The sequence below is a fragment of the Anopheles maculipalpis genome, chromosome 3RL, assembly GCF_943734695.1.
Source record: "Anopheles maculipalpis chromosome 3RL, idAnoMacuDA_375_x, whole genome shotgun sequence".
Taxonomy (NCBI): domain Eukaryota; kingdom Metazoa; phylum Arthropoda; class Insecta; order Diptera; family Culicidae; genus Anopheles; species Anopheles maculipalpis.
In genome coordinates this window covers 24,111,577-24,137,922 of record NC_064872.1, presented here as the reverse complement: position 1 = coordinate 24,137,922, position 26,346 = coordinate 24,111,577, and the positions used below count along the sequence as shown (strand labels likewise).

The 26,346-nt window shown below is 39.9% G+C and overlaps 4 protein-coding genes across 6 annotated transcripts in view; 2 read left to right on the top strand and 2 right to left on the bottom strand.

The window, feature by feature from the left end:
- Nucleotides 1–7,769, top strand: part of LOC126564780 (stress-activated protein kinase JNK) — a 38,784-nt gene extending 31,015 nt beyond the window's left edge. For 2 of the 3 annotated variants that reach the window (XM_050221887.1, XM_050221886.1), the window contains exons 3-7: nucleotides 5,209–5,338; nucleotides 5,418–5,615; nucleotides 5,700–5,964; nucleotides 6,047–6,330; nucleotides 7,545–7,769. In XM_050221887.1, the coding sequence (XP_050077844.1) occupies nucleotides 5,209–5,338; nucleotides 5,418–5,615; nucleotides 5,700–5,964; nucleotides 6,047–6,330; nucleotides 7,545–7,682 (1,015 nt within the window). In that variant the 3' untranslated portion in view covers nucleotides 7,683–7,769. Of the gene's footprint in view, nucleotides 1–4,200; nucleotides 4,415–5,208; nucleotides 5,339–5,417; nucleotides 5,616–5,699; nucleotides 5,965–6,046; nucleotides 6,331–7,544 lie in introns of those variants that run through there. The other variant, XM_050221885.1, reaches the window with a different exon arrangement.
- LOC126564100 (eukaryotic translation elongation factor 2) overlaps nucleotides 1–26,346 on the top strand; it is a 398,467-nt gene that overhangs the window by 32,025 nt on the left and 340,096 nt on the right. The gene's annotated exons all lie outside the window — the stretch shown is intronic.
- The window catches only part of LOC126564395 (ATP-binding cassette sub-family G member 1-like), a 440,656-nt gene that overhangs the window by 128,633 nt on the left and 285,677 nt on the right, over nucleotides 1–26,346 (bottom strand). The window lies entirely within an intron of this gene.
- The window catches only part of LOC126565141 (cyclin-dependent kinase 1), a 164,950-nt gene that overhangs the window by 111,942 nt on the left and 26,662 nt on the right, over nucleotides 1–26,346 (bottom strand). The window lies entirely within an intron of this gene.

Below are 26,346 nucleotides of genomic sequence, written 5' to 3'. Positions count from 1 at the left end.
ACTTTTTGGCGAAAAAGGCATAGAAAATGTAGTTTTTTGTTTACAAATTGCAAACATTTGGGAGCTTGTATTTATTTGCTGCTTGAGAAACGAGAGCCTGAAAGTAGGCAATCTGCTAATGTATTCCCTGTTTTAAACAAATAAGACTATTTTTAAGGTCTACACTCCAGAACGCAGCAGTCCAGAACTCTGCCAAAAAATTTTAAGTCAGCTTGTGTGTAAACATTTTTGCTAGAGTAGTGCCAAAAAATTTAAAGAGTTTTGCGCAAAATAATCGTTTAGCCAATGTATTGCTGTGTTTTTAAATCTTCATTTTACTAAAACAATGCTAATAAGCTAGTGTTTACACAACGCCAGTGACAGCGACCAGGAAACCGACAGGACGATCGGTTTCGTTAAGTTTCCCCACGCTTCAGACAGTGAGTGCCAGAGGCACTCAACCAAATATTATAAATACCGGCACGAATAATAAATTCACTCTCTTCCGTATTAATCCACCAAACGAAATGGTAATTATTTGCAGCGTCCATCCGAAATTCACAATTCTGTTCATGGTGCCGTGACCAGGATAATGCGAATCCCTGGTTATTTTGTTTTGTGAATTCTCGTGATTTCAAAGCTACCCAAACGAATTGTTCCCGCGCGCGTCTCCGGCAGTGATTACATTGGACTCTCGTTCACGCTCAACAAAACGCGTCACAAAATGTCCGTTCAAACATCGACCCTGGCGTCAAGAGGGACGATTTTGCTGACCACCGTGGAACGACACGAGCGGTTTTTTGGAAGACTGGTCCGAGATTCCAGTCTGGTGGAAATACGCCTCACCAAGGAGGAGCAGCTTTGGAATGAGTTAAAGAGCCGGCAGCTGGAAGACGCCCTGACCACTGCTGCTACAAGCTTTGCTGTCGCACAACACCACACACTAATACACACATCGGACACTAGCGGAACATTTTCCACTGCATCGATTGCAGCTGAGCAAAATGGAGCTCCAAACGCTGAAGGATCATTTTCCACTGCAACGAGCCAGCTGCGCAAAATGAACTTCCGAAAGCTTTCGACTCATTTGCCACTGCATCGAGGCCAGCTGCGCAAAGTGAACCCGCAAGTGCGACACACACAGATGACATCACGGCTGAAACACAATGCGCTTTACCATACAGCTTAACTTTGGCGTAAAGCTCAGGCTGTCCAGGCAGCATTGACACGGTTTGCTTTGGTGTAACGCAACCCACGATCCAAGGCGATCATCTTTACAAAACCATAACGAAAAGTGTACGCGTTCGATACCAATTTGTTATGACATTCTGTCATGGGGGGGAGTATGTTTACACAACGCCAGTGACAGCGACCAGGAAACCGACAGGACGATCGGTTTCGTTAAGTTTCCCCACGCTTCAGACAGTGAGTGCCAGAGGCACTCAACCAAATATTATAAATACCGGCACGAATAATAAATTCACTCTCTTCCGTATTAATCCACCAAACGAAATGGTAATTATTTGCAGCGTCCATCCGAAATTCACAATTCTGTTCAGCTAGCATTGCCAAAAATGCTAAAAAATCGTTTATTTTATAATTATTTTTCGAAGATTTGCTTATTGGTTTTAGCGTTGGTTAGCCTTGCTTTCAGTTTGTATGTGTAAAGCGAGCAGCAATTTATCCCCAAACCTTCAAAATACATTTTTGTAATAGGTTTTCTTTTTTATTCGTTATGTATCCAACTTTGCCTGATAATGTTCAGTCCTCCGATGTGTGAAATGTCCTAAACAAATAGGAATGCTTTTTGAACCTCTTTTCAATACAAAAGTATGCTTTTTCTTTCTCACCCGCTTGCGTTTGGATGTTAAGAAGTTTCTTTTAATTTATTTATTTGTAAATCACTCTTTTACCGTGTGAGCATCGGTCTAACCTTTAACCCTCCATAGACAAAACACCGTAGCCCACGCTCTCGAAAAGCAAACATTCAATTTCTGTGCCAGTGAGTGTACCACCGAGGAGTAAAATATCGTTGACAAATATTAATATTACCCCATAAATCTTCCACCCAAATCCGAGCTCACGACGGTGGCTTCTTCACGAACTGGAACCTGTACTGAGCGCTCGCAGCAAATGGTGAAGTTATTTCGTGCGCCTAATTTGCTTTTGCACACGTACTCTCACACACGGCTTGCGGCGGTGTGCGTCAGACAGGAAACAAAACGGTGAAAGAACGAGAAACCATGTGCCAGCTTCCATCATTTTTTCGGTGTCGCTATGGGACATGGGAAAAGCACACACTCGCTTACGGGCATATTGTATGAAAATTGATGTTCCCTTATGCTGCACAATGGAATCTTGTTTCTGCCCGGGTAAAATAGAGTAGACAAAATGGCGCACTCTGATACGATGGATGCTGAGGAATTGGTATCCAAGTTGGGTTTCCAACTTCTGAAATGCATGAAGAGTCAGTAGCAGCAGTAGCGCACCCAGCCCCACCAGAAGCACTATAATACTCACTCGCATGAGTAACTTTCCATGCATGAAATTTGCGGGCTGTGATGATAATAATAATTGTTATTATTTTTATGGCCACGCTTTTTTGCAAGGATACATACATCATGATGCCGGTATACCGTAAAACAACCTGACGAGGATGGGCCACCGGGGGCGGAGTGGGCGAAAAGATTGCACAAAAGTTTCGCCACAGAAAATCTGCTACTAATCACCACCGGTTCGGTTCTTCTCGCTCTAAATTTACGTAACACCTCCTCGGACTGCTGGAGTGGTAGAAGAAAATCTTCCGGTCCATTAAATTGCAAAGCCGACGAATGGTTCGCTTGTGTTAGATGTGGAAGATTCGGCCCCAAAATTATGCGGTTTGTCAGGCTCGGCACAACAGCCTCCCAGTGGACGGGGCGTCGTCATGCATGCCAGTGTCCGTTGTCAGAAACAAAACCCACATGAGAGTTTGTGTATGTTAGTTTTGGTGCATTGGCGTGTGATATGATTGGCTGACGAGCATGGATAAAGGCAGAGAGAGAGAGAGAGAGAGAGAGAGAGAGAGAGAAAGAGAGAGAGCGTGAGATTATGTTGCAGAATTGTTTACCAATTTGCATACCAACAGCTACGGGGTTGTAATACGAACTCGCGCAGCCCCCGTCCGGATGTCACTGGAATAGTAATTAATCGCAAACAGGAGAGTAATTAAAAGGTTATTGCACCAGCCCGACTACACTTCACCGGGATGATCCGGTTCCGGAATAGCGCTACACCGAATGGGTTGAATGGGCAGAGTCAACACAAACAGGAGCACACAGATATCAACGTACATATATCATCAAGTGTGTTTAGGAAGCGCTGAGAATTGTTCAACGTCCAATCAAAAACCTTACGCTTGATGGGACGAGTCCTTCCGCATACTCCGACCGCACTCGATCATAAATCACTGCAGATCTCTAGCTTTTTTTCCGGGAGTGAAATGAGATTTACTGCAACTTTTTCACGCAAGAAGAAACAGTGTGTGGATATCGATCGATCGTAGTGTGTTTCGCTTTGGGTGTATACAATCAGCGGGCGCTCGGTTTCCCCAAACGGTTTCATTCTCGAGATTTTAGCTTGTTACAGTCAACCATCAACCGGAATGTAATGTACGCATTGTGGGCTGGATAAAAGTGAAAAGGTCATTAATTTTAATGGTCATCTGTCGTCGAGCTCTTAGAAGTGGAACGGTCTGTATGTGGCCCCTTACAGATTGAAGTTTTGTGCTAAATGAATCGGAACAAACTGAAGCGATTCATTTTCTTAATGATTGTTCATTTGTAAATAAGTTTTACTTTATTTTCTTATTTGTATTCTTTGTTTTATGTTTTCTTTATTGTCTGTATTTTATTTAATGTTTATTTCATTTGGTTAACCTTTTTGTTAATTTTGTTTTTTTTTAATTTCACATTTGGTATATACTTTAACATTTTGTTTTATATTTATTTTTCATTTCTTTTTAGTTGAGTTCTACCTTACCACAGCTTCTGCCTCGTGTTGTCATTGTATTGCACAACTTTTTGTTTTTTTTTGCGGTATATTCGTGACTCTAAGCTACCTACCTATCTACATTACCTTGTTGTAAAATTGCTTGTACGTTGATTAAATCCACAATCCAACGCGCCCCCAACAGTTGGCTTAGATTGCGTTTATCCTTTCGATTTTGTTGTATACAAGTGTGTATGGGTGTGCTGTCTAGTCATACGAAATCAAAGGACCGAAACAAACCGCTCACAAAAGAGCAGCGGCAGCCGCAGCAGCAGCAAACCGTTGCAAATATGAACCGAAGAGCGAACAACTATGTGCGGGTCCAGTTCGGGGACACGGAGTTCGAGGTCCCGGATCGGTACATCAATCTTGAGGCAAAAGGCTTCGGTGCCCAGGGCACGGTGTGGTAAGTCCTTTTTGCCTTGCGAACTGTCATGCTTATGGTCTCCACTCGCGTCGGAGAATGACCAGTACAATGGTGATGGTTGTATTTAATATTGGACGTACAGATGTATCCTCACTACTCATAATGCTTTTTTGTATAATAAAATAATGTAAAGAGCAAGATAAATAATACTCTAAGCGGAAGAAAAGACTTGACGGGGATGCACGAAGGATTATATAGCCTCCATTATTAATGGCATGCAATAGAGGAAAGTAAATTGATTTTTGCCTTACTAGTCCCTGCAATGTAATCCCTCAAGAAAGCGAGACAGATAGGCTGAGATTAACTTGCTTTTCTCGAGGCAAAAACCACAAGCTCCGTAATAATCCGCATCACCGATGATAACTTTATTAAGAAGAAATCTTTCCGTTCAGCTGCATCTTCTTTCATCGATCGAGATTAGTAGTTAGTCTTGACGTCTTACTCTCGGCGCATATGGTGATTGGGTTGCCTTTTCTTCATGTTGCTTCTTCGAGGCGTATTTGTTGCACACAACAATCGCGCACCGGACGCGCTCTCTGCAGATGTCCGCAGTGTGTAATATTAACATTTACATTACCCTTCCTTTCTCTCTGTGCACCCCTTACCCTAACCCTAAATCGCAAGGACACACGAGTAAAGTCTGCACGTGTCGCCAAAAGCGAAAAAGATCGAAATAATGCAAATTCTCCTCCTTTCCTTCTACACTGTGGTTTCATTCCTTTTGCATCTTCTTTTTCTTCCTCTTCCTTTTCTCGTTTACTCTCCGCAAACAGTGCCGCATACGATACAGTAACACAGCAGAATGTGGCCATCAAAAAGCTATCAAGACCTTTCCAAAATGTCACTCACGCCAAACGAGCCTACAGGGAGTTTAAGCTTATGAAATTAGTCAATCATAAAAATGTAAGTATCAAGCCCTCGCGCGATAGTGCGCCACACACATGTATTGAATTTTCTCGGTCGTCTTCTTTTTGGCCACCAGATCATTGGACTGCTGAACGCGTTCACTCCGCAGCGTACACTAGAAGAGTTCCAGGATGTGTACCTGGTTATGGAGCTTATGGATGCGAACCTCTGCCAGGTCATACAGATGGATCTGGACCACGAGCGAATGTCCTATCTGCTCTACCAGATGCTGTGCGGCATCAAGCATCTCCACTCGGCTGGAATTATTCACCGGGTATGTAAATGGCAATAGAAGGAAATGTTCTAGCAATCGGAAAATCCCGTATGCTAACCACTACTCTCTCGACATCATTCGCAGGACTTGAAGCCATCCAACATTGTGGTAAAATCGGACTGCACACTAAAAATATTAGATTTCGGGCTGGCGCGTACGGCCGGCACCACGTTCATGATGACACCGTACGTCGTCACGCGGTACTACCGTGCGCCGGAGGTGATCCTCGGCATGGGCTACAAGGAGAACGTCGACATCTGGTCGGTCGGCTGCATTATGGGTGAGATGATACGCGGTGGCGTACTATTCCCCGGCACAGATCATATTGATCAGTGGAATAAAATCATTGGTAAGTTATAGGTTAGCCGCGCGATACTACTTTCCTCTGGATATACTGGATAAAAAGCTAACGAAATCTCCTCTCCTCGCAGAACAATTGGGTACTCCGTCCCAGTCCTTTATGGCACGGTTACAGCCAACCGTGCGAAATTATGTGGAAAATCGGCCCCGCTATACGGGCTACCCGTTCGATCGGCTCTTCCCGGACGTACTGTTTCCGACCGACTCGAACGAACACAACCGACTGAAGGCTAGTCAGGCGCGGGATCTGCTCAGTAGAATGTTGGTGGTCGATCCGGAGCACCGTATCTCGGTCGATCAGGCACTGGTGCACAGCTACATCAACGTATGGTACGATGAGAGTGAAGTCAATGCGGTAAGTGTTATTGTTTTTTAAAGATTTGATTAAAAATAGACTCATTTTGGTAGGTGATTACTTAAGTAAAACATTCCTGGGAAATGCAAAAGATTGAATGCGGCGAACTGACTGTAGCGAATAGCGCAAGCGAATATGAAATCCTCAACCATGGGTATAGAAACAGCCAATACATCAGCGAATTAGCAAAAATAGATACAGGTTCAGCAAAAAAAGTTTTTGAATCGCGTGCAATTGATATGAAATTTGGCAGGCGGTTTAAATGCTGGATGTATTATGCATAGATGTTTCCGAATTAAATTTACGTCCAATAATAATACTACTAAAATATATGAGTCACGGCCCTCGTGAAAATTTTTACTGCCATATGGCGCAGGTCTTTTGGGAGAATGATAGGAAAACATCCTCCGATTTGGATTTGTCAAAAAAGTAGGATTTAGGCTCCTAATCGAGGACCAAAAACCGTAGAAAAGCAGAAACAAAAACAGGAGAAGCAAACACAGAAGAAATTAGTATAGAAATGCAATAAGAGAGAATCAATAAGAAGCGAAAGAGGAAGAAAGTCTATGACAGAAGGAAGACCAAAGTGAACATGATCAAAAAACTTCGAGAATCAGGTTGGCGACAAATGTAGCTTAAGTTAAAGAACGTCTTACTTCCAGTGAGGGAAGCTCCAGAAAATGACACCGAGTCAAGTTGGTTAGTAGCTCCATGTGGGAGCGACCAAAAATAGTTTTTCTACCCTGTCAACACGCGGGTAGTCAAGGCAGTGCCTGAAGCGCTCCAAATAACACTCGCACATGCCTGTATCTGGCGTACGCGAAGCGCGAGCAGGAGATAACGCAGGTACCAAACTGATGATGATAGCCTGAGAGTGCTTCTCTACGCAGCAAGTCGCTAATAAATAGAACCTGACGTCCTTTGAGGATCTTTCGCCTCCGTGTGTGTAGAATGATAATGGAGTAGCTGTTACAATAACCAGCAATGACGAGGATTAGTCTCTACTGTGAGGCTTATATTAAGTCTCCCATATGGGGCAACCAACGGGGGCCGTATATTCTGCCCACCGATAGATTTTCCACTGCCCGCAAGTATCTATAAAAATGGACAGATCGAAGAAGTCCTAGAAAACCGATTTAAATTGCATATGTCAGTTATCGATTTAAATGACCAAAAAATGATAAATTTGTGTACTTCCTTTCTTCTCCTTTTAGCCCGCACCCGGTCCGTATGATCACAGTGTGGACGAACGCGAACACACGGTCGAACAGTGGAAAGAACTGATCTACCAGGAGGTAATGGAGTACGAGGCGCGTAATAATCTGGCGGATGGTGAGGGTGCTCCACGGTAGAAACCGGAGGGCAGCTGTACCGTAAGTTCCGGATCACAGCCAACTTTAGTAACGGAGGACGAGCCAATGGCAGCATCATCAACCGCAACAGCAGAAGAACCGCCACCCTCATCATCGGAGCCACCAATGGCGCCCGTTGAGGAATAAGTGATGCGAATCTACCTAGTTGCAAATGTGTAATTTTCAAACCTGTTCCCCGTTCCTGCCTATGTGCGCGTGTGAGTGTGCGCGCGTATGAGCGACGAGTTAACGGAAAGTGAAGCAATAAGCTACCATTTAGCCAACAGCAGAAAACCTCTCCTGTTATTCGTTTGAACCTGGTAGTGACTGGTTACAAACTTCAAGAACGTGCGCGCGTGAGTTTATGTGTGCAAAAGTATGCAAAAACAGAAGTGATAAGGTTTCAAGTATCTATCTTAGTGTAGAGAAAGGAAATGGAGTGGTATTTGTGTGCATGTTGAAGGATGTAAGAAGGGGCCACCGGAACAATAACGCTCTCGCACATCCTCCATCTCTGGTCATTTAATAAGTGCAATAATTTCGGGACGTCCGCAATGCAGGGCCGGTACGCAACACAATAGCAAGAGCACAAACCAAATGTGTGCGTATAAGGGCAGCGAACGAGAGAAACGTGATATTTACATACAGCCTGTGGAATAATGTAATGTCCTTAGTAGAAAAAACGAAAAGAAGGTGAATGTTTTGGGGCGTTAAAAAAAAGGTTAGAAAAGATGGAGATGCGAAACCTACGTAACCACATCCCGCATAACGCTAAACTCTGCTACTGCTGTATTGTGTAGAGCTGTGAAGACCAGCGACAATTTGGTTATTTTTTTCTGGTAAGTTTTGATTTTTGTATAATTTATTTTCCAATTTTGATTAATGACAGCTTGGCGGAATACTTTTATTCCACAAAAGTATAATAACGCGTAGCGTGTTTCGTTTCAAACGGTGGCAAAAGGATTTAGAACAGTTGGTGTAAGGGAAAAGTGAACAAAAACCATTCATTTTTTGTAATAGAAAAATATTGTTCGAAATGTATAATAATTCCATCTCTAGCTTCATTTTGAACACTTCTACTCATTCACACACACCATACACTGCCCTCTATTTGATGTTAAGAAAGAAGACTTGAAAATAAAGACAGACGATACAGACGACAATGACAACGGTCTCTCACGCTGGAGCAGATGTTTTTAAACAAAATTCATTTTTTCAGTCACTTTTTCTTTACATCACAATTCGAGATCAGAAATTTCATTGTAAAAATATGCGCGCAACAATTACACAAATTTACAATTATTTTAAAAAAACAACACACAGTCTAATAATCACCCGAAAATGCGTACTTAAAATCAACTAAAAGGGAAGATTTATAATATTTAAAACAAGCAAACAAAACTACATATTTAGTTCAGTTAAAAGATAGTGAAATTGCGCTACTAGTTGTCGTAACTGTCGTAAGAAAATTTAAGAAAAGACACCACTCGCGCCACCCTTTCCCTAAAGAAAAAAAGGAAAAAGAGAAGCAAAAAAGGAAGTACATTTAACGCTAAAACTGACAAAAAAAAATAAAAAGAGCTGTTAAACGCAAAACAAGCCACTACACTTAGATAAATTGTTTAACATCTTTACTGAAAGGAAAAAAAAACAAAAGAACGTGAAAGATCAGGAAAATATGGATAAATAATTTGATTCAATTTGAAGACACGAAAAACATGCAAAAAGGACAAGATGTGGGGTATAACATTATCGAAAAAGAGTTGAAGAAACTAACGTATGTGTGCGTGTTTTCGTTAATTACCAAACCCTGATTTGAATCGAGACGCGCGTGTCTCTGTAGTAAGGCAGTACATATTACTTTTAGTAATCCAATACTATACATATAAAATATAATAAAATACCGTACAGAAAGAGTGGATGCAAAATATCGTGTAAATAGCAAAAGCAAAAAAAAAGGATTAAGAAAATTCGTTGTGTGTCCTTCGCAGGAAGAAGAGTAAAAGTGTCGAAAGAGTCAGAAAAAAAGACACAAATAAGGCGCATGCTCTGAAGAAAAGCGATGATTTGCAATTCGCAAATAATCATGCTAATAATAATAATAATTATGGTTACTGAAAGACTATTAAAAGGTGAAAAAAGCTGACAACAGAAAAAGGTTTTCCTTACCAATTCTCATACTTTGTGTATAAATAGCATGCCGGGTTCTACTTCGGAAGAAAGAGATTGAGACAGACAGGGAGTGGGAGACGATCGACGAAGAATGTTTGTATGAGACAACCCAACGCTGTGTAATGAGAGTGATTAGATCGAATAATACAAGAAAAACAAACCGTAAAATATATAAACATTCGCTTAGTCGGCAAAGGACTGTACTTCCTTCTGCTGGGCGGTTTGTAGCAAAAACCTATAAAAAATGAAGAAAAAGAAGGAAAAAAGCAAAATAAAATACAAACATACACATAGAAGCTGAAAAAGGAAGGAGCAAAAACATTCACACAAAGAAGATAAATTTGCAAAAAGAAAATAAGATAAATTTAATTAATTAATCAAACACACACGCAGGAAAAAAAAACTCCCACAGATGATCCTCTTCCTAAACGAACCCCCTTTTTCGCAAAACTTCCTGCCGCATCTTTTGCGTCGCTCGCGCCTCCCCGAACTAGCAGCAGAAACTCTATTTCTATTATCCTACTTCTAAAAGAAACAAATAACAAAATAATTACGTTTCCTACAGTCTTTTTCCTTATCGAATACAAAAAAATCAAGAGAGCGAGAATAACGTAAACAACAAACAACAAGGTAGTAGAAGGAAAGTTAAATTGCATAAAAAAAAATAAGAACCGGAATAAAAAAAGGAAAAAACAAGCTAATAATTAGTGTAAAATAGAAAACTCAAATGCACCCCCACAGACACGTAGTCACGTTGCAGCTTAAAATGAAAACGAAATGACAGGCTAAGAAAGAAGAAAAAATACATATAAAAAACAGTTGAAATTAATTATAAAGCGCAAAAAACATAATAAACCGAGAAAAAAAAATTAAAAAAGCAAACAATACCAAGAGAAGAAAAGATAAAACAATGGTACAGTTTTACGAATCCGCCCTTTTTTATAAAGAAAATAAACAAACAAAAAAACAAAGCTGAAGAAAGCGAGATAGAGATATGATAAAACGGAAGAAGAAAAATTGTTAAGCTAAGTTTTCTCCTGCTCAGTAGTAAGCGCCCTGAACAAAGAAACAAAAAAAAAAAACAACAAACAAAATGTCACCCTGAATACAGATGAGCTGATTGTTTTGCCTGTTATGGTAGCGCTATACAAACAAATGAAAACAAAAAAAAACGTATGCTTAGAAAAAATACCTAATAACGATGTGAATTTGTATAAGTAGAAGCTTTCCTCAGAAAAAAACAAAACCAGCAGCAAGAAGAAGAAAAAACACTCAGATTTATCTTGTCGAACCTTTCCTTCTGAAAAATAACATTTACAAACTACAGCAAGCAAAAATAGAGTACTTTATACTCACAAACATACACACACACACACTTATACATCTAGTGACAATCGCTTTGATTTTAGTTAGCGCCAAAACAGATTCAAAATAATACGAACACGAGTTTTCCCTTTTTTTCCTCCCGTCGATATCGGTAGTAGTTGAGCGCAGCGGACTTATTTAGTCTGTGTTGGTGTATGTGTATAACACACTAAAAAAGGAAACCGAAGAGCAGAAGAAGAAGACGATGGGGTGCCATAAACGAAGCATAAGCGCTGCTCTTACACATACAAAAGGTATAGGACAACAGTTAAAAATAGTAGCAAACAAAAATAAATGGGAAAACTCCTCCTATTACACACTTAAGCTAATACTTGAACTGGTCTCAAAACTCCCTTAATTGAAACCTTAATGAAAGAGAAGGAGAGCGAGAGAGAAGGAGAGCGATAGCATGAAAGAAAAAAAAGGGATACACTCTTAGTAATGAAAGCAATAGAAATGCTGCTTGTATGCGGGTGTTCGTGTGTGTCACCAATCCCATATATGGTTGATATGGCCGCCATCACCACCCACTTAAATCATCATCCCAATTTTTGGCAGACAACCAACCAACAAACAAAGAATAGCAATAGCGATATCAGGAAGAAGAACTCCAGCCCCCATTTCCGAACAAAACAGAATAAAAACTCATCAGGAAGCCATTAATATGTTATCATTGGGTAAAAATATAAACCTAAACACAGAAGAATAAAAAATCATGAAACTAACAGCAAGAGATAAAAAGGAAAGAAGAAAAAAGTAACACTACAAACAGATTGTAAAACGTAAATTAAATTATTTTCGTGGGGGGTAAACATAGCAGGATTGCAATAAGAAAATGAAAAAAAGTGAGGGAAAAAAGTAGAAGGAGGGAAAATACAAGATAAACTTAACTAAAGTGGTAAGGAAAAACCAGAAAATAAAGGATATTAAAATCGGAAATTTCCTACTGTCAAGGTTCTAGAGAAATGCAAACTAACAAAAAAAAAACGTGTAAATGAACAGCATCATAAATCAGCTTCCCCTCCTTTAAAAGAGCAAAAGAAAGAAAACAAAACACGCAAACAGTAAAAAAGAGTGAAGCAGCAAACAAGATATACACATGATAATGAAAAATCAAGCAGAAAAGAGAGAAATATGACATGAGAAACTGTGTATCGAAAGACAAAAACAGAGCAAACAAAGCAACAAATACGTTTGCAAAGGAAAGAATAAAAAATGGTAGGGAAAACGCTCCGATACACTCCGTGGGAAATGCGTAATGTGAAAAGATAAGAGCCAATGTAGGATGAGAAAAACGAAATGTATGAATGTGTATGAAAACCAGCTGTGTATTAAGAAACAAAATAAACAAACATAAGAAAAAGTTAAAGAAAAACACACACACGTACACACAATTGTAGGTAAGAAGGTAAGAAGAGAAGCGAAAGGTAAGAAAAAACAAACACGTTTGTATAAGACAAGGATAGGGACAAGCGATCGCCGAGTGTGCGTACGAGCGTATGGGAAGAGAAAGTAAAGGTAGTGAAGCAGAAAAAAGCAAAACAAAAAAAAAAAGAATTATTCGAATGCACGCGATAAATGAAAATAAACGAATTAATAACTACCAATAAATTTATCATGGTATTTGTTTTTATTTAATGTATGTATTACAACATCTTCAAACTCAAACAAATTTTTTACTCAAACCAATATCACAGAAGAATAATTGTTGAAAATCTTCCAATGTACGATTTTTGATACCAGGCGAGCATCCAAACGACGAGGTAATACTGATCCCCAGATTTTTGCCGATTTTTGGACAATTTTTCCGTCCGAAAACTTATTGAAAATCTCCCAATATTTTTTCCTCGACACCAGGCGAGCATCCAAACGAAGAGGTAGAACTGATCCTCATATTTCGCCGATTTTTGGACAATTTTCCATCAGAAACCTTGTTGAAAATCTCCCAAAATTTGATCCTCGACACCAGGCGAGCATCCAAACTACGAGGTAGCATTTTTCCGTCAGAAATCTTGTTGAAAATCTCCCAAAATTTTATCCTCGACACCAGGCGAGCATCCAAATGAAGAGGTAACAACGACCCCGGAATCTATGCCGATTTTTGGACAATTTTCCGTCCGAAAAGTTGTTGAAAATCTCCCAAAATTTTATCCTCGACACAAGGAGAGCATCCAAACTAAGAGGTAACAACGATCGCGAAATTTATCCCGATTTTTGGATAATTTTTCCGTCCTAAAACTTGTTGTAAATCTCCCAAAATTTGATGCTCGACATCAGGCGAGCATCCAAACTTAGAGGTAACAACGATTCCGAAATTTATCCCGATTTTTGGATAATTTTTCCGTCAGAAAACTTGTTGAAAATCTACCAAAATTTGATCCTCGACACCAGGCGAGCATCCAAACTAAGAGGTAACAACGATCCCGAAATTTTTGCTGATTTTTGGACAATTTTTCCGTCCGAAAAGTTGTTGAAAATCTCCCAAAATTTGATCCTCTGCACCAGGCGAGCATCAAAACGAAGAGGTAGAACTAATCCTCATATTTTCGCCGATTTATGACAATTTTTCCGTCACAAAACTTGTTGAAAATCTACCAAAATTTGACCCTTGGCACCAGGCGAGCATCCAAACGAAGAGGTATCAACGATCCCGAAATTTTTGCTGATTTTTGGATAATTTTTCCGTCCGAAAACTTGTTGAAAATCTCACAAAACTTGATCCTCGACACCAGGCGAGCATCCAAAAGTAGAGGTAGCAACGATCCCAAAATTCCCGAAATTTATGCTGATTTTTGGACAATTTTCCGTTAGAAAACTTGTTGAAAATCTCTCAAAATTTTATCCTCGACACCAGGAGAGCATCCAAACGAAGAGGTAGCAACGATCCTGAATTTTTTGCTGATTTTCGAACGATTTTCCATTAGAAAACTTGTTGAAAATCTCCCAAAATTTGATGCTCGACACCAGGCGAGCATCCAAACGAAGAGGTAGCAACGATCCCGAAATTTATGCTGATTTTTGGACAATTTTCCGTCAGAAAACTTGTTGAAAATCTCACAAAACTTGATCCTCGACACCAGGCGAGCATCCAAAAGTAGAGGTAGCAACGATCCCAAAATTCCCGAAATTTATGCTGATTTTTGGACAATTTTCCCGTCCGAAAACTTGTTGAAAATCTCTCAAAATTTTATCCTCGACACCAGGCGAGCATCCAATTTAAGAGGTAGCATTTTTCCGTCAGAAAACTTGTTGAAAATCTCCCAAAATTTGATCCTCGACACCAGGAGAGCATCCAAACTAAGAGGTAACAACGATCCCGAAATTTTCGCCGATTTTTGGTCAATTTTTCCGTCACAAAACTTGTTGAAAATCTCCCAAAATTTGATCCTCTGCACCAGGCGAGCATCAAAACGAAGAGGTAGAACTAATCCTCATATTTTCGCCGATTTATGACAATTTTTCCGTCACAAAACTTGTTGAAAATCTACCAAAATTTGACCCTTGGCACCAGGCGAGCATCCAAACGAAGAGGTATCAACGATCCCGAAATTTTTGCTGATTTTTGGATAATTTTTCCGTCCGAAAACTTGTTGAAAATCTCACAAAACTTGATCCTCGACACCAGGCGAGCATCCAAAAGTAGAGGTAGCAACGATCCCAAAATTCCCGAAATTTATGCTGATTTTTGGACAATTTTCCGTTAGAAAACTTGTTGAAAATCTCTCAAAATTTTATCCTCGACACCAGGAGAGCATCCAAACGAAGAGGTAGCAACGATCCCGAAATTTATGCTGATTTTTGGACAATTTTCCGTCCGAAAACTTGTTGAAAATCTCCCAAAATTTGATGCTCGACACCAGGCGAGCATCCAAACGAAGAGGTAGCAACGATCCCGAAATTTATGCTGATTTTTGGACAATTTTCCGTCCGAAAACTTGTTGAAAATCTCCCAAAATTTGATGCTCGACACCAGGCGAGCATCCAAACTAAGAGGTAGCAACTGATCTTCATATTTTCGCCGATTTTTGGACAATTTTCTTTCAGAAAACTTGTTGAAAATTTCCCAAAATTTGATCTTCGACACCAGGCGAGCATCCAAACGAAGAGGTAGCAACGATCCCGAAATTTATGCCGATTTTTGGACAATTTTCCGTCCGAAAACTTGTTGAAAATCTCCCAAAATTTGATCCTCGACACCAGGCGAGCATCCAATTTAAGAGGTAGCATTTTTCCGTCAGAAAACTTGTTGAAAATCTCCCAAAATTTGATCCTCGACACCAGGCGAGCATCAAAACTAAGAGGTAACAACGATCCCGAAATTTTTGCCGATTTTTGGTCAATTTTTCCATCACAAAACTTGTTGAAAATCTCCCAAAATTTGATCCTCGGCACCAGGCGAGCATCAAAACGAAGAGGTATCAACGATCCCGAAATTTTTGCTGATTTTTGGACAATTTTTCCGTCCGAAAAGTTGTTGAAAATCTCCCAAAATTCGATCCTCGAAACCAGGCGAGTATCCAAACGAAGAGGTAGCAACGATCCTGAAATTTTTGCCGATTTTTGGACAATTTTCTTTCAGAAAACTTGTTGAAAATCTCCCAAAATTTGATCCTCGACACCAGGCGAGCATCCAATTTAAGAGGTAGCATTTTTCCGTCAGAAAACTTTTTGAATATCTCCCAAAATTTGATCCTCGACACCAGGAGAGCATCTAAACTAAGAGGTAACAACGATCCCGAAATTTTTGCCGATTTTTGGTCAATTTTTCCGTCACAAAACTTGTTGAAAATCTCCCAAAATTTGATCCTCTGCACCAGGCGAGCATCAAAACGAAGAGGCAGAACTAATCCTCATATTTTCGCCGATTTATGACAATTTTTCGGTCACAAAACTTGTTGAAAATCTACCAAAATTTGACCCTTGGCACCAGGCGAGCATCCAAACGAAGAGGTATCAACGATCCCGAAATTTTTGCTGATTTTTGGATAATTTTTCCGTCCGAAAACTTGTTGAAAATCTCACAAAACTTGATCCTCGACACCAGGAGAGCATCCAAACGAAGAGGTAGCAACGATCCCGAAATTTATGCTGATTTTTGGACAATTTTCCGTCAGAAAACTTGTTGAAAATCTCACAAAACTTGATCCTCGACACCAGGCGAGCATCCAAAAGTAAAGGTAGCAACGATCCCGAAATTCCCGAAATTTATGCTGATTTTTGGACAATTTTCCGTTAGAAAACTTGTTGAAAATCTCTCAAAATTTTATCCTCGACACCAGGAGAGCATCCAAACGAAGAGGTAGCAACGATCCCGAAATTTATGCTGATTTTTGGACAATTTTCCGTCCGAAAACTTGTTGAAAATCTCCCAAAATTTGATGCTCGACACCAGGCGAGCATCCAAACGAAGAGGTAGCAACGATCCCGAAATTTATGCTGATTTTTGGACAATTTTCCGTCAGAAAACTTGTTGAAAATCTCACAAAACTTGATCCTCGACACCAGGCGAGCATCCAAAAGTAGAGGTAGCAACGATCCCAAAATTCCCGAAATTTATGCTGATTTTTGGACAATTTTCCGTTAGAAAACTTGTTGAAAATCTCTCAAAATTTTATCCTCGACACCAGGAGAGCATCCAAACGAAGAGGTAGCAACGATCCCAAAATTTTTGCTGATTTTCGAACGATTTTCCATTAGAAAACTTGTTGAAAATCTCTCAAAATTTTATCCTCGACACCAGGAGAGCATCCAAACGAAGAGGTAGCAACGATCCCGAAATTTTTGCTGATTTTTGGACAATTTTCCGTCCGAAAACTTGTTGAAAATCTCCCAAAATTTGATGCTCGACACCAGGCGAGCATCCAAACTAAGAGGTAGCAACTGATCTTCATATTTTCGCCGATTTTTGGATAATTTTCTTTCAGAAAACTTGTTGAAAATTTCTCAAAATTTGATCTTCGACACCAGGGGAGCATCCAAACGAAGAGGTAGCAACGATCCCAAAATTTATGCCGATTTTTGGACAATTTTCCGTCCGAAAACTTGTTGAAAATCTCCCAAAATTTGATCCTCGACACCAGGCGAGCATCCAATTTAAGAGGTAGCATTTTTCCGTCAGAAAACTTGTTGAAAATCTCCCAAAATTTGATCCTCGACACCAGGCGAGCATCAAAACTAAGAGGAAGAACTAATCCTCATATTTTCGCCGATTTATGACCATTTTTCCATCACAAAACTTGTTGAAAATCTCCCAAAATTTGATCCTCGGCACCAGGCGAGCATCCAAACGAAGAGGTAGCAACGATCCCGAAATTTATGCCGATTTTTGGACAATTTTCCGTCCGAAAACTTGTTGAAAATCTCCCAAAATTTGATCCTCGACACCAGGCGAGCATCCAATTTAAGAGGTAGCATTTTTCCGTCAGAAAACTTGTTGAAAATCTCCCAAAATTTGATCCTCGACACCAGGAGAGCATCTAAACTAAGAGGTAACAACGATCCCGAAATTTTTGCCGATTTTTGGTCAATTTTTCCATCACAAAACTTGTTGAAAATCTCCCAAAATTTGATCCTCGGCACAAGGCGAGCATCAAAACGAAGAGGTATCAACGATCCCGAAATTTTTGCTGATTTTTGGACAATTTTTCCGTCCGAAAACTTGTTGAAAATCTCACAAAACTTGATCCTCGACACCAGGAGAGCATCCAAACTAAGAGGTAGCAACGATCCCGAAATTTATGCTGTTTTTTGGACAATTTTTCCCTCACAAAACTTGTTGAAAATTTCCCAAAATTTGATTGTCGACACCAGGCGAGCATCCAAACTAAAAGGTAACAGCGACCCCGAAATTTATGCCGATTTTTGGATAATTTTCCGTCCGAAAACTTGTTGAAAATCTACCAAAATTTGATCCTCGACACAAGGCAAGCATCCAAAAGTAGAGGTAACAACGATCCTGAAATTTATGCTGATTTTTGGACAATTTTCCGTCAGAAAACTTGTTGAAAATCTCCCAAAATTTGATCCTCGACACCAGGCGAGCATCCAAACTAAGAGGTAACAACGATCCCGAAATTTTTGCTGATTTTTGGACAATTTTTCCGTCCGAAAAGTTGTTGAAAATCTCCCAAAATTCGATCCTCGAAACCAGGCGAGCATCCAAACGAAGAGGTAGCAACGATCCTGAAATTTTCGCCGATTTTTGGTCAATTTTTCCGTCACAAAACTTGTTGAAAATCTCCCAAAATTTGATCCTCTGCACCAGGCGAGCATCAAAACGAAGAGGAAGAACTAATCCTCATATTTTCGCCGATTTATGACCATTTTTCCATCACAAAACTTGTTGAAAATCTCTCAAAATTTTATCCTCGACACCAGGAGAGCATCCAAACGAAGAGGTAGCAACGATCCCGAAATTTATGCTGATTTTTGGACAATTTTCCGTCAGAAAACTTGTTGAAAATCTCCCAAAATTTGATGCTCGACACCAGGCGAGCATCCAAACGAAGAGGTAGCAACGATCCCGAAATTTATGCTGATTTTTGGACAATTTTCCGTCAGAAAACTTGTTGAAAATCTCACAAAACTTGATCCTCGACACCAGGCGAGCATCCAAAAGTAGAGGTAGCAACGATCCCAAAATTCCCGAAATTTATGCTGATTTTTGGACAATTTTCCGTTAGAAAACTTGTTAAAAATCTCTCAAAATTTTATCCTCGACACCAGGAGAGCATCCAAACGAAGAGGTAGCAACGATCCCAAAATTTTTGCTGATTTTCGAACAATTTTCCATTAGAAAACTTGTTGAAAATCTCTCAAAATTTTATCCTCGACACCAGGAGAGCATCCAAACGAAGAGGTAGCAACGATCCCGAAATTTATGCTGATTTTTGGACAATTTTCCGTCCGAAAACTTGTTGAAAATCTCCCAAAATTTGATGCTCGACACCAGGCGAGCATCCAAACTAAGAGGTAGCAACTGATCTTCATATTTTCGCCGATTTTTGGACAATTTTCTTTCAGAAAACTTGTTGAAAATTTCCCAAAATTTGATCTTCGACACCAGGCGAGCATCCAAACGAAGAGGTAGCAACGATCCCGAAATTTATGCCGATTTTTGGACAATTTTCCGTCCGAAAACTTGTTGAAAATCTCCCAAAATTTGATCCTCGACACCAGGCGAGCATCCAATTTAAGAGGTAGCATTTTTCCGTCAGAAAACTTGTTTAAAATCTCCCAAAATTTGATCCTCGACACCAGGAGAGCATCTAAACTAAGAGGTAACAACGATCCCGAAATTTTTGCCGATTTTTGGTCAATTTTTCCATCACAAAACTTGTTGAAAATCTCCCAAAATTTGATCCTCGGCACCAGGCGAGCATCAAAACGAAGAGGTATCAACGATCCCGAAATTTTTGCTGATTTTTGGACAATTTTTCCGTCCGAAAAGTTGTTGAAAATCTCCCAAAATTCGATCCTCGAAACCAGGCGAGTATCCAAACGAAGAGGTAGCAACGATCCTGAAATTTTTGCCGATTTTTGGACAATTTTTCCGTCCGAAAACTTGTTGAAAATCTCCCAAAATTTGATCCTCGACACCAGGCGAGCATCCAATTTAAGAGGTAGCATTTTTCCGTCAGAAAACTTGTTGAAAATCTCCCAAAATTTGATCCTCGACACCAGGAGAGCATCTAAACTAAGAGGTAACAACGATCCCGAAATTTTTGCCGATTTTTGGTCAATTTTTCCATCACAAAACTTGTTGAAAATCTCCCAAAATTTGATCCTCGGCACCAGGCGAGCATCAAAACGAAGAGGTATCAACGATCCCGAAATTTTTGCTGATTTTTGGACAATTTTTCCGTCCGAAAAGTTGTTGAAAATCTCCCAAAATTCGATCCTCGAAACCAGGCGAGTATCCAAACGAAGAGGTAGCAACGATCCTGAAATTTTTGCCGATTTTTGGACAATTTTTCCGTCCGAAAACTTGTTGAAAATCTCCCAAAATTTGATCCTCGACACCAGGCGAGCATCCAATTTAAGAGGTAGCATTTTTCCGTCAGAAAACTTGTTGAAAATCTCCCAAAATTTGATCCTCGACACCAGGAGAGCATCTAAACTAAGAGGTAACAACGATCCCGAAATTTTTGCCGATTTTTGGTCAATTTTTCCGTCACAAAACTTGTTGAAAATCTCCCAAAATTTGATCCTCTGCACCAGGCGAGCATCAAAACGAAGAGGCAGAACTAATCCTCATATTTCCGCCGGTTTATGACAATTTTTCGGTCACAAAACTTGTTGCAAATCTACCAAAATTTGACCCTTGGCACCAGGCGAGCATCCAAACGAAGAGGTATCAACGATCCCGAAATTTTTGCCGATTTTTGGATAATTTTTCCGTCCGAAAACTTGTTGAAAATCTCACAAAACTTGATCCTCGACACCAGGAGAGCATCCAAACGAAGAGGTAGCAACGATCCCGAAATTTTTGCTGATTTTTGGACAATTTTCCGTCAGAAAACTTGTTGAAAATCTCCCAAAATTTGATGCTCGACACCAGGCGAGCATCCAAGCTAAGAGGTAGCAACTGATCTTCATATTTTCGCCGATTTTTGGACAATTTTCTTTCAGAAAACTTGTTGAAAATTTCCCAAAATTTGATCTTCGACACCAGGCGAGCATCAAAACGAAGAGGTATCAACGATCCCGAAATTTTTGCTGATTTTTGGACAATTTTTCCGTCCGAAAACTTGTTGAAAATCTCACAAAACTTGATCCTCGACACCAGAAGAGCATCCAAAAGTAGAGGTAGCAACGATCCCAAAATTCCCGAAATTTATGCTGATTTTTGGACAATTTTCCGTTGAAAAACTTGTTAAAAATCTCTCAAAATTTTATCCTCGACACCAGGAGAGCATCCAAACGAAGAGGTAGCAACGATCCCGAAATTTATGCTGATTTTTGGACAATTTTCCGTCCGAAAACTTGTTGAAAATCTCCCAAAATTTGATGCTCGACACCAGGCGAGCATCCAAACGAAGAGGTAGCAACGATCCCGAAATTTTTGCTGATTTTTGGACAATTTTCCGTCAGAAAACTTGTTGAAAATCTCACAAAACTTGATCCTCGACACCAGGCGAGCATCCAAAAGTAGAGGTAGCAACGATCCCAAAATTCCCGAAATTTATGCTGATTTTTGGACAATTTTCCGTTAGAAAACTTGTTGAAAATCTCTCAAAATTTTATCCTCGACACCAGGCGAGCATCCAAACGAAGAGGTAGCAACGATCCCAAAATTTTTGCTGATTTTCGAACAATTTTCCATTAGAAAACTTGTTGAAAATCTCTCAAAATTTTATCCTCGACACCAGGAGAGCATCCAAACGAAGAGGTAGCAACGATCCCGAAATTTATGCTGATTTTTGGACAATTTTCCGTCCGAAAACTTGTTGAAAATCTCCCAAAATTTGATGCTCGACACCAGGCGAGCATCCAAACGAAGAGGTAGCAACGATCCCGAAATTTTTGCTGATTTTTGGACAATTTTCCGTCAGAAAACTTGTTGAAAATCTCACAAAACTTGATCCTCGACACCAGGCGAGCATCCAAAAGTAGAGGTAGCAACGATCCCAAAATTCCCGAAATTTATGCTGATTTTTGGACAATTTTCCGTTAGAAAACTTGTTAAAAATCTCTCAAAATTTTATCCTCGACACCAGGAGAGCATCCAAACGAAGAGGTAGCAACGATCCCAAAATTTTTGCTGATTTTCGAACAATTTTCCATTAGAAAACTTGTTGAAAATCTCTCAAAATTTTATCCTCGACACCAGGAGAGCATCCAAACGAAGAGGTAGCAACGATCCCGAAATTTATGCTGATTTTTGGACAATTTTCCGTCCGAAAACTTGTTGAAAATCTCCCAAAATTTGATGCTCGACACCAGGCGAGCATCCAAACTAAGAGGTAGCAACTGATCTTCATATTTTCGCCGATTTTTGGACAATTTTCTTTCAGAAAACTTGTTGAAAATTTCCCAAAATTTGATCTTCGACACCAGGCGAGCATCCAAACGAAGAGGTAGCAACGATCCCGAAATTTATGCCGATTTTTGGACAATTTTCCGTCCGAAAACTTGTTGAAAATCTCCCAAAATTTGATCCTCGACACCAGGCGAGCATCCAATTTAAGAGGTAGCATTTTTCCGTCAGAAAACTTGTTGAAAATCTCCCAAAATTTGATCCTCGACACCAGGAGAGCATCTAAACTAAGAGGTAACAACGATCCCGAAATTTTTGCCGATTTTTGGTCAATTTTTCCATCACAAAACTTGTTGAAAATCTCCCAAAATTTGATCCTCGGCACCAGGCGAGCATCAAAACGAAGAGGTATCAACGATCCCGAAATTTTTGCTGATTTTTGGACAATTTTTCCGTCCGAAAAGTTGTTGAAAATCTCCCAAAATTCGATCCTCGAAACCAGGCGAGTATCCAAACGAAGAGGTAGCAACGATCCTGAAATTTTTGCCGATTTTTGGACAATTTTTCCGTCCGAAAACTTGTTGAAAATCTCCCAAAATTTGATCCTCGACACCAGGCGAGCATCCAATTTAAGAGGTAGCATTTTTCCGTCAGAAAACTTGTTGAAAATCTCCCAAAATTTGATCCTCGACACCAGGAGAGCATCTAAACTAAGAGGTAACAACGATCCCGAAATTTTTGCCGATTTTTGGTCAATTTTTCCATCACAAAACTTGTTGAAAATCTCCCAAAATTTGATCCTCGGCACCAGGCGAGCATCAAAACGAAGAGGTATCAACGATCCCGAAATTTTTGCTGATTTTTGGACAATTTTTCCGTCCGAAAAGTTGTTGAAAATCTCCCAAAATTCGATCCTCGAAACCAGGCGAGTATCCAAACGAAGAGGTAGCAACGATCCTGAAATTTTTGCCGATTTTTGGACAATTTTTCCGTCCGAAAACTTGTTGAAAATCTCCCAAAATTTGATCCTCGACACCAGGCGAGCATCCAATTTAAGAGGTAGCATTTTTCCGTCAGAAAACTTGTTGAAAATCTCCCAAAATTTGATCCTCGACACCAGGAGAGCATCTAAACTAAGAGGTAACAACGATCCCGAAATTTTTGCCGATTTTTGGTCAATTTTTCCGTCACAAAACTTGTTGAAAATCTCCCAAAATTTGATCCTCTGCACCAGGCGAGCATCAAAACGAAGAGGCAGAACTAATCCTCATATTTCCGCCGGTTTATGACAATTTTTCGGTCACAAAACTTGTTGCAAATCTACCAAAATTTGACCCTTGGCACCAGGCGAGCATCCAAACGAAGAGGTATCAACGATCCCGAAATTTTTGCCGATTTTTGGATAATTTTTCCGTCCGAAAACTTGTTGAAAATCTCACAAAACTTGATCCTCGACACCAGGAGAGCATCCAAACGAAGAGGTAGCAACGATCCCGAAATTTTTGCTGATTTTTGGACAATTTTCCGTCAGAAAACTTGTTGAAAATCTCCCAAAATTTGATGCTCGACACCAGGCGAGCATCCAAGCTAAGAGGTAGCAACTGATCTTCATATTTTCGCCGATTTTTGGACAATTTTCTTTCAGAAAACTTGTTGAAAATTTCCCAAAATTTGATCTTCGACACCAGGCGAGCATCAAAACGAAGAGGTATCAACGATCCCGAAATTTTTGCTGATTTTTGGACAATTTTTCCGTCCGAAAACTTGTTGAAAATCTCACAAAACTTGATCCTCGACACCAGAAGAGCATCCAAAAGTAGAGGTAGCAACGATCCCAAAATTCCCGAAATTTATGCTGATTTTTGGACAATTTTCCGTTGAAAAACTTGTTAAAAATCTCTCAAAATTTTATCCTCGACACCAGGAGAGCATCCAAACGAAGAGGTAGCAACGATCCCGAAATTTATGCTGATTTTTGGACAATTTTCCGTCCGAAAACTTGTTGAAAATCTCCCAAAATTTGATGCTCGACACCAGGCGAGCATCCAAACGAAGAGGTAGCAACGATCCCGAAATTTTTGCTGATTTTTGGACAATTTTCCGTCAGAAAACTTGTTGAAAATCTCACAAAACTTGATCCTCGACACCAGGCGAGCATCCAAAAGTAGAGGTAGCAACGATCCCAAAATTCCCGAAATTTATGCTGATTTTTGGACAATTTTCCGTTAGAAAACTTGTTGAAAATCTCTCAAAATTTTATCCTCGACACCAGGAGAGCATCCAAACGAAGAGGTAGCAACGATCCCAAAATTTTTGCTGATTTTTGAACGATTTTCCATTAGAAAACTTGTTGAAAATCTCCCAAAATTTGATGCTCGACACCAGGCGAGCATCCAAACGAAGAGGTAGCAACGATCCCGAAATTTATGCTGATTTTTGGACAATTTTCCGTCAGAAAACTTGTTGAAAATCTCACAAAACTTGATCCTCGACACCAGGCGAGCATCCAAAAGTAGAGGTAGCAACGATCCCAAAATTCCCGAAATTTATGCTGATTTTTGGACAATTTTCCGTTAGAAAACTTGTTGAAAATCTCTCAAAATTTTATCCTCGACACCAGGAGAGCATCCAAACTAAGAGGTAGCAACTGATCTCCATATTTTCGCCGATTTTTGGATAATTTTCTTTCAGAAAACTTGTTGAAAATTTCTCAAAATTTGATCTTCGACACCAGGCGAGCATCCAAACGAAGAGGTAGCAACGATCCCGAAATTTATGCCGATTTTTGGACAATTTTCCGTCCGAAAACTTGTTGAAAATCTCCCAAAATTTGATCCTCGACACCAGGCGAGCATCCAATTTAAGAGGTAGCATTTTTCCGTCAGAAAACTTGTTGAAAATCTCCCAAAATTTGATCCTCGACACCAGGAGAGAATCTAAACTAAGAGGTAACAACGATCCCGAAATTTTTGCCGATTTTTGGTCAATGTTTCCATCACAAAACTTGTTGAAAATCTCCCAAAATTTGATCCTCGGCACCAGGCGAGCATCAAAACGAAGAGGTATCAACGATCCCGAAATTTTTGCTGATTTTTGGACAATTTTTCCGTCCGAAATTTTGTTGAAAATCTCACAAAACTTGATCCTCGACACCAGGAGAGCATCCAAACTAAGAGGTAACAACGATCCCGAAATTTATGCTGATTTTTGGACAATTTTTCCCTCACAAAACTTGTTGAAAATTTCCCAAAATTTGATGGTCGACACCAGGCGAGCATCCAAACTAAAATGTAACAGCGACCCCGAAATTTATGCCGATTTTTGGATAATTTTCCGTCCGAAAACTTGTTGAAAATCTACCAAAATTTGATCCTCGACACAAGGCAAGCATCCAAAAGTAGAGGTAACAACGATCCTGAAATTTATGCTGATTTTTGGACAATTTTCCGTCAGAAAACTTGTTGAAAATCTCCCAAAATTTGATCCTCGACACCAGGCGAGCATCCAAACTAAGAGGTAACAACGATCCCGAAATTTTTGCTGATTTTTGGACAATTTTTCCGTCCGAAAAGTTGTTGAAAATCTCCCAAAATTCGATCCTCGAAACCAGGCGAGCATCCAAACGAAGAGGTAGCAACGATCCTGAAATTTTCGCCGATTTTTGGTCAATTTTTCCGTCACAAAACTTGTTGAAAATCTCCCAAAATTTGATCCTCTGCACCAGGCGAGCATCAAAACGAAGAGGAAGAACTAATCCTCATATTTTCGCCGATTTATGACCATTTTTCCATCACAAAACTTGTTGAAAATCTCTCAAAATTTTATCCTCGACACCAGGAGAGCATCCAAACGAAGAGGTAGCAACGATCCCGAAATTTATGCTGATTTTTGGACAATTTTCCGTCAGAAAACTTGTTGAAAATCTCCCAAAATTTGATGCTCGACACCAGGCGAGCATCCAAACGAAGAGGTAGCAACGATCCCGAAATTTATGCTGATTTTTGGACAATTTTCCGTCAGAAAACTTGTTGAAAATCTCACAAAACTTGATCCTCGACACCAGGCGAGCATCCAAAAGTAGAGGTAGCAACGATCCCAAAATTCCCGAAATTTATGCTGATTTTTGGACAATTTTCCGTTAGAAAACTT